The following is a 13,188-nucleotide window of genomic DNA, read 5'->3' as shown; positions in this document are numbered from 1 at the left end:
TCAGAGCTGCATCCTTTGGAGCTGACTTTTGGATCCATGTTCCCTGAAGAATCAGTAATCATTGGAACTGTTTAGTAATAGTGCACAGAAGAATTAGTTTCTTGGGAATAAAGCTACTCAAAAAACCCTAAACCAACTTGTCGTAGACTTTTATACACTTTAGTAATGCATTTGTGCAAAAAGCTTTTATTATCAGTTCAAGTTTTAGTGGAAAGCTGTGTGATGAAGCACTAAAGCAAACTGCAGGAACAAGTGTAGAATCATATATATTATGTGAAGATCTAAGTTATATTAAACAACCCAAGCTGTGTTCTATTCAAGCACATGCTGGAACTTATTCAGTGTCCCTTTTCAAACAGCTGGGGATGTTCAGGGGTCGGTTGAAATCAATTTTCTGCAAATTGTCCCACTTAATCCCTTTCCTTTAGAATACTGCCCCTTGCATTCCCTACACACTCTCACCACCTGTTTTTGATTTGTTCTTCCTGACATTTGCAAATGAAATCAGGGACTCTTATTGATCTTTCCTTCTTGCCCTTGGATTTATTCCAGGTTTCTTACTAGCACACTGTTCTGTTGAGCTCTTTCAAATCACTGGATCCAGCTACTAAAGATTTCTTGTTTACTCTCATCTGGATTTAACATCTTAATGCATAAAACTTCCTTATGCTTTCCCAGTTGGTTGAAGCCATAGGCTCTCTGAATCCCAAACTGAGCTGTTAGCAAGTAAAACAGACACTTTGTGGGTTGAGGTATTAACTGTTAATGTGACATTAAATGTTCTGTGTGATCATGCAGCATCTAAATAGATGTCTTTTTTCTCTTTTTTTCTTTTCCTCCCCTTTAGGTTCTGTAACTGATAAACCATCAAGCCAGGGTAATTCAGGAAGGAAAGGTGAGTGAAGTCCTGTGCTATGGCAACTTGTTTTGTAATAGCAGATGCCCAGCCAAGTCCCTTGAGATAACTCAGAACCTAGGTTCCTAACCAGCTTGGTGTGTGGAAAGCTTAGGTGCCTTTAGACCATCTCCTTCAGCAGGAGGAATAAGATGATGGTCTGTTTGTGCACCACCCTGTGGAGTAGAAAATGGTGCACTCTGCTCCATGCTTATCAGCTGAGATGTAGTACATGAAAGCAGAGCTTCCCAAGGGGGGAGCTGGCACAGAATAACCTCTGCTTGTTCACTTCAAAGTTAAATATTGAGCATTTCTCAGTAAAATACCTAGAGATTAGGAAGGCTATCAATATGACTAGTACACGGGATTCAGGAGTGCCAATGTAATGGCTGTGGCATTTTTTAACAGACCATAAAGCACCCTGGTCAGCTGCAGCAGCACTGGATTAAACCCTAGCTGTGCTTGGAAACCTCACTCTTTTGTGCATTAGGCTTTGGTGGTCCTTTACATTCCTTTCTTTCAATCCTTGCCTTTCCTGAGCAAGGCACTAGATGTGTCGTTCTTCTCCTGTATGTATTTGTAGCCCTTCTGTGTCCTCTGATTTGCATTCATTGAAATAGTCTTGGGAGGGGTGACCACTGAAGTGTACATTGATGTGCAGTCAAGTTTGTCTTTGAGCCTTCTCTACATCCTGGTTTTCAACCCTTTTCCCTTCTAGTCCCCATTCAGAGTCAACTTTTGAGTTTGTCTCCTTGTTACAGGATAATGGTGCTGAATGCATCCTCATTCCTTCTGGTGAGGATGAAGGCTGTTTCCTGGGAGAAGTTCCTGTTTTGATATATGAAGCAGGATTTTTACTGCTAATTCTCTAAAGCAATTATTCTTGACACTTCAAAACACAGGAAGAATGCCTACCTTGATGCCAACACTTTAATGTGAAGGACATCTTCATGCTGGGACTGTCAATCTAGTACTGAAAACACTTAACAGGAATTATAGGTTGCTATGTTTGGAGCAGTGATGCATTTTGAGCATACCTGCTCTCCAGTCTATTGGTTATGTATGGTAGCTTAGGAAAAGGTAGGGGGAAGAAAGATGCGAGACAAGCTACTTAGTTAAGACTGAATGCTGAAGCCTGCTTCTTTTTTTAGATAAGGATATGTCTCTGTAAACCTGTAATTACATGTTAATGTATAATTGGCAGCTGAATGCATTGTTATTCTGTTAATGCAATCATTGCTAGTCTAGCCTGAAGTACAAGCAAATCAAGTAGTTCTTGAAATTTGCATTATTTTTGAGTGAGGGTTGTTTGTAGGCTTCCTACCTGAGTAGTCCTGGTCTGTTCTTCTAGAACTGGAAGCAGCTGACTTTGGATTTCATAATAAACAGGAGCAAAAGGGGAAAACATCTGAAAATGTTTTTCTATTTCACTCCCTTTGTTAATTCAGAAGTTGGAACATGCAAAAAAGAGAACTGTAAATGGAATTAATTAATCTAAAATTTGTAAAATAAGTTGGTTCTCCTTGGTGCTGCCTGTGGCATCCTGTTTCAAGAATGGTACACTTGGTCATGTGGCTGCAGAAGCATCCTATGCAGTAGCTGTTGTCGTGGTTTGGGCCAGCAAATGTTTCCCTTGGGGTCAGAATGCTTCAAGCAATCATCTGAACTTTGTTACCTCTAATTCTGAATTTGTTCATATCTGTTGGAAGCCCCCACACATGCCACTTCATCCTTTCTCCATCATGTTAGAAAAATAGTTGTGAGCAATTATTAAATAGGTCTTTTAAAATCAAGGGGGCATTTAGAAGCTGAAAAAATTTGGTTTAAAATTTGATGGACTTAGCATTACTTTTTCAGCTAGCAATGAATCTAAAAATGAATTTTGTTTTCCTATCAGTGTGTTTTCTTGACTTAAGTTACCTTGATTCAAATTTCCCATATCAGGTCCTGTTGTAAGGAAGTTGGAACCACGAACAGCCTGGCTTCCTCGAAGCAAAGTGGTTGCTGGAGGTCTGGCTTCTCTGAAGACTGGTGACAGCCAGCATGCATATAACCACCCATTCTAGCTCAGTGTTCAGACTCTTTGCAAGAAGACAAAGAGGGCAGGATGAGGAAGGGTCCAGTAGAAACTGGGTCAGTGATGACCTTTCTTTTAGAGGAACATTTGACATCACTTAGGGCAACTGCCATCTGACTGGGGAGCTTTTAGACTTTTCCCATTGCACAGCGGACTCCTCTCTCCATCCCTGGGTGAGGGTCTCTGAGTCGAAGAGCATTATCTAGCACGGAATAGGTGCTCTCAGGAGGAAAAGGAATAGCTAAGACTCAAAAGTCTTTTGTCCCATTCATACAGGAATGTAAAATATGGAGCTAATAAACTTTCTGTGATGCTGGTGCCTTTCAAGTCTTCAGGGCAAAATAGTTTTGGATGGAGGCTGCTCTGCCTTAAAAACAGTGTAGTTGGGTAGGCTTAAGCTGTTGGATAATAAATGAAGTCTTTACTAGCATATTAGCTCTCCTTTGGAAGAGACAAATTAACACTGGAAGGAGAAAAAGGCTGATTGTCAGTAGTAATTTTTCTCCAAATGTTTTGGCTTCTTTTCCATCCTGTTTAGCCCTAATTTCTGGGGGTCAATAGGTATGATGGAGTCACCAGAAGATGTGAGGTAACATGCAGGTCCACTCACAGACTATCTTACTACTGATAAAAAGAAAATGAGATGGCTTTATGGTCATGTCGCTTGGCATGGCGTTCCAGAAGTGGCTCTGTGGAGCTTTCTGCAGAGAACAGGCAAGAGTGCTGGCAAGAAACCCTTTTTATTTTTAAATCGCATGCTCTGGTTGCCCATGTTTACATTGCTGCTATTGCTGTATGATGCAATGCCAGTTACTCATACAATTTGCCCTGTAAGGTAATTGAAATCAAATTAAATTGGCACCAAACTTAAAGCTTTAAAATAGGACATACCTATTTGTTCTGTATCTGAGAAATGCTCTGTTGCTGGAAGGCAGAGCAGACCTGCACCCGGGGAGATGGAGGCATGAGGTGGAATGGAAACCTAGGTTCTCCAGGACAAGTTCAGTGTGTGGACTTTGCAGCTCAGGCATTTAGCACTGTTCTTTCTGTGCTGAATTCAGCCTGAAAGCGAAGAAAAGTTTCCAGGACCTTTGTTAGGGAATGCAGTTATTCTTGGGTGGGATTAGAATATCCAGAACCTGTGGATTTCTGTTGCTGTCTGTTTCTTATTCTGGCTTGTAAATTGTACAATCATTTCTCATAAGGAGCTTCTTGCACTAATTTATTCCAGTTGCTGCTTAGTTTGAAAGGCCTGAGATACTTGGAAGATGCATGCTGTCCCCTAGAGTGCTGGATCTCCCCCCTCTCTCTCCCACTGGGAGGTTGTTAATGTTTTAAGAAGCAGTGAAAGGCAGCCTTGGAGCCAACATGACTGGATTTCTTCCCTGCCTAAAGAATGCAGAACGTTCCTTTCCAGCCAAAGGGAAATTGTGCCACACGTTTGAAACAAAACAAGCAAACACGAAACAAAACAAAACTATTTTCTTTATCTGAGGAATGCTGGGGCTCTAGGAGCTCAAAGCTACAGATTTGGCATATTGCAGCCATGAGTAGTGTCTTTCGCTGAGCAGGTTTTAAAAAGTAGGTTGGTCAAGAGACAGAGGGATGTGAAAGGCAGCTGTGTCATTTCTTATCTCCGTAAAGTCACTTGGTCTTCCTTCTTAAAACTAGAAACTGAGTGAATTAGAACTGGGGAGATTGGAAATGAGTGAAAAAGGAAAATATCTAAATGGGGATACTGGTTTGTTAGTGGTTGTTAACTGTTCTGGACACTTTGTAAGAGGTGTTGATACCGTTTTTAAATCAACTGAATGAAGGAAATGGGAAAAGAGGCTTGGTTCTATAGTCTGGGATTAAAAGATAATGCAAGTACAGGATAAATATGGGCTGGATAAACTGTCAGTGTCAGTCATTAAAAGTCTTGAGTGGTATGAACTCCCTTTTTCTTTCATAAAATCTCTTGCAGTGCGTAAAGTTCCAGGCCTGTTTTGACTTGCTTTGTTTCCCTGTTGCAAAAGCTGGCAATAGCATCTGCAATTCCCTGAGCCTGGGACAGGTACAGTGATGTTGGTGAAATGTAAGCTCTGATGGACCCACAGAAGGCAAAACCTGGGCTGAGCTCATTTTATACTTACTGTCTTATGTGTAGACATGACTCTTGTATGGAGTTGCAAAAAACTTTGGCCAATGAGTTTGCAGCCTACAAGAAAACACTGAAGGAAGTTGAAGAACTTAAGATGAACAACTTAAAATTCCTGTCAATTAAACATCTAGAGTTGGGTTCCTTTTTGTGGGCTTAACTGCGAGCAGTGGGCTTAAAAGCAGGCTTCATTGCAGAGAAATTCTCTGCTGCAATTGCAGGCAAGTTGTCCCATTCTGTGGCTCTTCCCACTAGTTTCTAGGAGTCTTATCTCTAGAAAATGTTAATGGCCTAGTTGTGCAGCCAGTAGACTGAGCAATTTGAATCAGTAATGAGCCATTAGTCTGAGACAGTAATTAGACTGAGCAGTAAAGGGTGAGCACTCTCCTCAGGCAAACCCAAGTGGAGGACAGCTTGTGCGGATGTAAATAACTGGAACCATTTGTACATGGAGACCTGGAAGCTTTGTCTGCTGGTGGTAAGAAGTCAGGTGCAGCTGGCACTAATTCACCTGTTGTCTGCTCGCAGGGAGGGGAGCGTGCTGCCTCCACCGTGGTTAGTACGTCTTAGAAGACAGATAATATCTTGACAAAAACGTCAAGTTGAAATGTGACCAAAACTCGAGACTAGGACTTTGGTCTTTACCTGCTCCAGTTCTTTCTGGATTCAACTGGGTACTGATCAAATCTGAATCAGAGCTATGCTATTACACAAACCAAGCTGCAAGTGCCCAGTTGTTCCTGTCTCTCCAGCCTTGTAAATACTGAGAAAATGGTCTGTGATGTCTTTAGCAGCTTGGGGAGGATACAGGAAAGAGAGAGAAATGGCCTTCATCGTTAAGGTGAAAGAAATAAAAGTTTACTGGGACAGTATGAAGTCAAGTGATGGTTCTAGCTGGTGAACACTGTCTTATGGTCAGTTTCTTGCAGAACATTAGCAGGTACTAAGTCTGCAGTGCTACCCAAGCAATTCTTCTTGATCCCTTGTTATGTATTTATATTTAAATAATACACTAGTTTATAAGTCTGGATGAAGGAGAATTTTCATGCAAAAATTGCTTTCTGAACTGTGTAACTTCGTCATGTAATATTCCTAGACTAGGGCTGATGTGTTTCTGTCAGGTCTCTTCTGGGTAAAATATACACATGCACACAAAGTGTGCACATACAATTTGGTGCTTCTGGACAGAGCTGCTGTGTAGTGGAGCTGTGGGGAAGGTCAGTGTTATGCATATATAGTAAGTTTGCTTCCTGAAAGCAGCAGATTTGCTGTGCGTGTGCTATGTGAATGCTTCAATTCGCCTGGATGTGCAAAAGCTTGATTTGTCCTACCACGCACTGGTGGGGACAGCTTCTCAGTCTACCCTGATAAAATTTAACAGGGGGCAGGAAGTCGTCTCTGGGAGAAACATGAATGTGTGCAGCTTTTCATGAAACTGGGATAAAAACTCAGGTGCCTGAGAAGTAACTGGGAGAGAATAGTGCAACAAAACCACTGTCCTGCAAAGGCCTGAGTGGGCTGTGAATAAAAAATTTTGCAGATGGAATTTGTAGCACATAAGATTTTGGTTAGCTCATATTTATATTTCCGAGCAAACTTAGTGGTGGAATTTAAGTTTGCTTCTCTATTACGAAAACAGTTCTATAAAAAATACTGTTACTTTAAGCAGTAGGTTTGCCAGTTCGTAGATATTCAGGATTCTGTCTGATTCCTATTGCTGTCCATATACTGTGCATAATCTACAAAATTGTTTATTAAATTCCAGTTAAACATAATTGTAGAAAGCCAGTAAATTTCATAAGTATGGCAGATTGCGGTTGGCCAATATTGCAGATTTTATAAGATAGAGAGAACCCAGCTTTTGAATGGGAGTTGTCATCAATTTTTGTGAGAACAGGGGAATGTAATTTTACATTACTGTGTATACTGGGTCACTTTTCCTGAGTAGAGCAATGTTCTAAGAAACACTTAGATGTATCTCATAAATCAAACACATTTTTGAAATATTAAGGTCTAGAAGAAAAATTCAGCCTCAAATTCGCTACATAAACAGTAGAATTAAAAACAATCCTTTTGGGTCCCCACATCACTGACTTGTCTGAAATTTAGTTTTCATGAAGACATTTTTTGTGGGCCTCGGAACATATGTATCAAATTTGAGGCTGAAGAAAGTTTCATTGGCAAGTTTAAGCACAAGGCAAATTCTGTTTTAAAGTATATTTTGTTTGATATAATGCAAGAATTCTGCTTTCATCTGTAAAGCAACAGTTCTAATCGGTAGGTTAGTCTATATAATATGACTTAATAAAACTGTAGTTTACAAGTGTTATTATAGCAATCTACAGACTACTCATGTCTGTAATGTCTTAAGGACAGCTGTAAAGGTTTTTAAATGATTAAGTCATAGTATTGAGCAGCCTGGTGAGTAGGTCTAATAAGCAGACTAACAATTGATTAAGCAACATCTGTTAAGGTATTAGTAACTGTTTATGTGCTATACACGGATTTCTGGTGTCTGACCCAATTACAGCTTGCAGAGAAATTGAATAGTTCTGGGGTCTGTGGGTTGTTTTTGTCATTTAAATACTTTGTAGCTATGTGGCCTCAACACCTTTTCTTTTTTAAAGACTAGTTAAAAAAATTCTTCCCATGCTCTTTGAGTGTCTGAATCAGCATGCCAAGATGTTCTACTATTACACTATGTATTTCTCTAGATCCTTTAAAACAGCATCATTGTAACTTTGAAATTAATAGTCCTAGACTTCCTGTCTTCTGTAGCTGTTTCTTAAAAATAAACCTGAGGATAAATTGGAGAAATTGCTGGGTTCACAGATAAGTGAAACTAAAAGTTGTTTTCTTGTTTCAGCCTAACATGACCCTATTTTGAGTATTTGCATCCTGCAGAGGAATCTAGAAAACCGCACTAATGTTCAGATGTCTTTCAAATCAATGTAATGCACCAGGAAATGTATTTAGTTGCGGATGCAGGGGTTCAGTTGAGGGAAATACTGTGGATACTTTCCTTTTAACTCCTTTGCCCCAGTGAGCTCTGTCAAGGTTTATATAAGTGCGATAAACTGTGAAATTGTGATGGGAAAGCTTGAATGCATGCAGAGCATGTGTGCTTGTGAGTAAGGTAGGGGAGAGGCAACCACAATGTTTGTTCAAGTTCTGGAGATGGCACCTATGGGAATTAAAACTTCTTTAGAACAGAGCTGGGTAGAATAATAGCCTCTCTCCATGCACTCATCTGGGTTTTTGTTTTATGTTGACAGCAAAGGACATGTATTCCAAAATGCTTTGATAAAGGCTAGGGATGGGAGAAGTCTTCCTGACAGACTCAATTTTTCTGGGCTGTGTCCATGTCTTTTCTAACGTATCACTCTGCTCAGCTTGGTGCTCAGTTCTGGTGGGACCTTTAGTTGCTGCAGCAAAGTAATTCTGAAGTGTACAGACTTGATGGGTTTCATCTTGACTGCTCAGCTTCTCACAAATGGTGAGAAAGTGATGATGACAGTGTTTAAAATCAGTTGTCTTAGGCTCGTTTTGAACAGTCAATCTGTAGATATCTGGCAGTCTGTAACTTTGAGAAATAACCTTTTTCCTCTTAGAAATATTTTAATTTTGAGAATGTTCTGTCACTTGTACTCTGTGTACACTTTTGAGACATCCTTTTTTCTGTGCATACAGATTTCCTTCTGAAGCACATTAGATCTTTGGAGGTTCTTCCAGCACTACTCAGATACCCTCCCTATCTGCCTCCCTTCATTTCTTTTTTTCTTTCCTGATACAGAAAAAGTATTCCTTCAGTTTCATAAACAAACACAAAAACTCCTTTAGACTAAATTCAGATCCTGGGGTGAACTAGATGGAGCAATATAGTTAGAGAGCAAAGTTGTGCTCACTTGCTAAAGCTCTGAACCTCTGCGCTTAATGATCCTGGAGGGAAAAAACCTGCAGAAACAAGTGGTGAAAAAAACATAGGTGTTTTTCCTTTTCCCTCATTTGCACACATGCAATACAGACGTAGCAGCGAGGTATCCATTCTCTTTGCCTGCAAGGAAATGAAAAGGCGTATTGTAAGCTCAAGACTAGTCTGGTTGTCAGCCAGGAATTAGTTCTCTAAAGGAGAAAGGGAGAGAGGCTGGCAAGAGAAGAGGCTGGGCAGGGGGAAAGGGGAGCTGGAAGGGGGAAAGTACACTTTGAGATGGGTTCAGTGCACATGGCTAGAGATGGAAGGCTCTTGTGCTTCCTCAGCATGCAGGTGTCGGCAGAAAGGAAGGGAGCTTGTGTTCTTATACACGGGCATGTGTCTGGGGGAGCAGGGTCAAAAATTTAGACTATTTACTTAATCCCTTGGAACGGCTTTTTTCTCCTCTGTTTTCTTTTTGTGTTTAACAGACTGCTTTACAGGGGACACGTGTGGTAATTAACACATGCAGCTGTAGGGCTTCAGCCATATGTCTGAATTTCAAATGGCCATTGATCTGGGAAATTTGTTGCTGTCTCCACCCCCCACTTATAGGTTGTATTCCTTGAAGATGTGGGGGAATTTATAGAGTCTTTACCTTGAAGAGACCAGAGTTGGAAGGAGAGATGTGAGAGGGAATGTGTGTGATGTTGGGGGGAGAGGGAAGAGAGATTGTGAGATTCCAAGTGCACCCTTCATGCCCCTTGCCCCAGACCACCATATATTTCAGGTAGCTTCTAAAATGTTCCCAAAGGTAGGGATCTGATCATTAGTCGTATGAAGCTTGCGTAACAATCGCTAATATTTTTGCTTGTTCAGCAAAGCAGTCTAAGATAAGAATCACAGTGTCCTCGTGGGCTTTTCAGATGTGCTGCCCTTTCCACAGCTCCAGGTATCTGGTCTCTTACACAGCCTAGAAGTGATAAGGTGGAGTTGATTGTGGACTCTGAGCAGCCTTTTGGGAGAAGTAGTCAAGGGTGGGTGTGTGTGTGTGTGTGTATTGAGGGGGGGGGAACAGAGAATACTTCACATCAAAGCAGAGGTTCCTGAAAAAAGACATGATATATTGTAGGTAGAATCAAACCAGAGAGGCTAAACTAAATAATCCTATGGTGGTGGTTGCTTTTGCTAACTGTCATCAGGCAGCTGTTGACAATGCTATAGAGCTTTCTGCAAACTTCTCTCCAAGTCTGGGGCAATGTCAAGTGCTAAAATCTTGCTATGAGATACGGTGTCTTAAGTGAAATATTTCTTTGTGCGGAAACTTTTTTGCTCCCTGTTTTATTTCAAAAGTCACTCAAGGCAGTGAGCCAAGTGGAAGATGGTTCAAAATTAAGATACTGTGGTCTAAAATCCTGCAGTATCTATCATACTTCTTGTGTTTACAGGGTGAGATAAAAATGTATTCTACCAAGTCGGAAGCTATAAAAAAAGTAAGCCTCGCTTCCTCTGCTTCTCCTCCTTCTCAGGGGAGAAGCTATTGCTGATTCCTTGATCTCATCGCTCACTCCACAGTGTAAGTAATGCTGACACTTTGGAGGTGTTTCTGCTCTGGAAAAAAACCCAACAAATATTCCTAATAGTGTGTACCCCGACCCTTGCTGAAGGAGAACTGTGATTTATCCAGCCCTTACAATATTGCTGCTCTGTTTTTTCTGTGTTCTGCCTGTCCTCTCCACTTCCCTGGTGAAGCTTAGTGCCAAGACTGTCTGGAACACCCATGTGTACTGTACTGTCTCTTCTGATTCACCTTCCTTTTCTTCCTTTATTACTATGGATGGTACTCTCTTTTGGGGGCAAGAAGGTCTAACATCCCTTCTGTGTATTGGCATGACCTTTTCCAAATAATTTGGTTGTAGCCTGTATTGATGTGCACTGGATACAACTTTTGTTACACGGATGCAGAGCCTAATTCTTCTTTATTCACTGTTTATTACAGCTGTTTTATTTCCTTTCAACTGTTTATCTCCCTGAAGAATAAGGTTATTCCTATTCTTCCTCTTCTCTTCATTACCTTCATCCTTTTCTCTAAAGAAAAAGGGGTGCTGGATTTACAACCATATAATTGCTGGGCTGCATTTACCACAGCAAGGCTTTTCTACACCAGTTGACCCATGAAGATGTTTGCTGGTCAAAATGAGCCTGGAGGCTCACTTTTGAAACTTAGTGCTGTTCCCCCAGTCAGCTGCCATTGTCCATTAAGAAATACATCATGATTCTTCAGTAACTATCAGGTAGTCATGATTTTTGGTAACAGGTATTTTTTAATGCTGTGTGTTATGACCAGTCCCAAAAGCCATCCAGTCCCCTTGGGTTGTTTTATCTATCCCTCCATTTCTCCTTTGGTATGTATGTCAGTAGGGGGATGACATTAGATTTTTGAAGTAAAGCTAAGTAAGCAGCTGAAAGAAAAATATTGTTTACTTCCATAGGGAGCCTATTTCTGAAGCCGATATGAGTTCTTTAGGTTTCAAAGTATTCCAATGGCCTTCCCATGTGCTGTTGTAGCTGAGCTTTTTATGCCACTGAAATTGCTGCAGATGTGTAAGGAAAATAGCTGTGCTCAGTGGTGGTTGCAGGTTCTTGTTTGCAGATGTGTAAGGAAAATAGCTGTGCTCAGTGGTGGTTGCAGGTTCTTGTTTTCAGCTGTGCAGAACATTGCTAGTAGCTGTGAAACATCAGTCTGCCAGGACAGGCAGGCTGCAATCCTGCCTGAAAACTTATTAGATGACTGAAGCAGAACCTGGAAACTGAGCTGAGGCTCTCAGCTTTGCTCTACTTCTCATTCCTCAACAAGTACTTGAACTAGTGTTTTTTTAACCATGCTCGTGTGGCTGGTGAAGATGGGCTCTCAGCTCGTGTGCTACAAAATGCTATGAAGTTATCTGCTGTGAAATAAACAGGTTTATGGGTAGATGTATGGCATTTGCAAGTAGCGTTTCTAGGCAAGCTGTACAGTAGGACCAATGCACTCTAGGCCAAAGAGGGATTTTAGTGTTGTCCCTGCTGTTGTCTGGCTGATTTCATGAGGTATATGAAAAATACAAAGGAGGATAAATTGTGACACCATGGGATTGAGAGCATGCTCATTTTTCAAGATGAAAGTATTGCATAGTTTATACAGTCATTAAGAAATGACTTTTTTGATTATTATCTCAGCAGGGTGACAAGAAAAGCAGCAGGATAAAAAAGATGCAGCAATACCAGGGAAATACTGCGTTCTTACAAAGGATTACGACACTTTGCTTATGAGGGAAGGGAGGAACTCATCTCAAAGGGAGAAATGGTCAAATCTGATACAGTGAAAATGGTAGATTAACAAAAATATGACTTGCATTTTAGCAGGCCCCTCAAGAACCTTTGAATGGATGATAAGCAGGTTCTTTTAAGTTATGTTTTTTTTTTTTCCTTCACTGGCAATTTGAGTCACTCTGGGAATGAATTGAACATTTTGACTTAAGACAATTGAAACCATTGCCAAGCTAGATGCCATTCTCTTTGGGGAAGGGACGTAACTGAAGGACATAAGGCTTGGTTCTGTGGGTCAGGGCTGATAACAGGATGTATGTCTAAGTCATACGATACCATGTGATTTCTGTCTAGCTTCACAAATGAAACTGCTGTGGGGAGTGTTGAGGGAGGCTGAGATTAACAAGTCTCTGAAGATAGCGGTAGAACAGAGGGGACATGCCTTCACAGCTTGAGAGTGATTCCACATTGATCAAAATAAAGCTTTTTGTGTGACTCTAAACTGGAGATGGTCTTGAACTGCCATGGCCTTTATTACCTGCTTCTCCTTTTTAGCAGATAAGGTTCAAATATGGCCTTGGGCATTTATTTTCCTATTATTTCCAAATCTTTGAAGATACGTGTTTTGCCTTTTGGGTAGGAATTTGGTTGTGTAGTCTGAAAACTGTAAAACTGCATGAGATAAACCTATGTGCAATGACAGGTCTTCTCCATCCAGACTTCCTTGCATTTGACCTTAGAAATGCTCTGTTAACCAAACTAAAATCTGATCATCTGCTGCTCTACCCATCTCTTACAGGCAAATTGCTTCAATAGAAAAGATCTCTGTGTTGGACTTTGGCCCAAAAATGAACTGA

The 13,188-nt window shown here is 40.8% G+C and overlaps 1 protein-coding gene across 1 annotated transcript in view; it reads left to right on the top strand.

Moving 5' to 3' along the window:
- SMOC1 (SPARC related modular calcium binding 1) overlaps positions 1 to 13,188 on the top strand; it is a 127,325-nt gene that overhangs the window by 61,394 nt on the left and 52,743 nt on the right. The window contains exon 5 of the mRNA XM_074148866.1: positions 848 to 895. Coding sequence (XP_074004967.1) covers positions 848 to 895 — 48 coding nt within the window. The remainder of the gene's footprint in view (positions 1 to 847; positions 896 to 13,188) is intronic.

The sequence above is a fragment of the Numenius arquata genome, chromosome 6, assembly GCF_964106895.1.
Source record: "Numenius arquata chromosome 6, bNumArq3.hap1.1, whole genome shotgun sequence".
Classification (NCBI taxonomy): domain Eukaryota; kingdom Metazoa; phylum Chordata; class Aves; order Charadriiformes; family Scolopacidae; genus Numenius; species Numenius arquata.
This window is presented reverse-complemented; position numbering and strand designations above follow the sequence as displayed.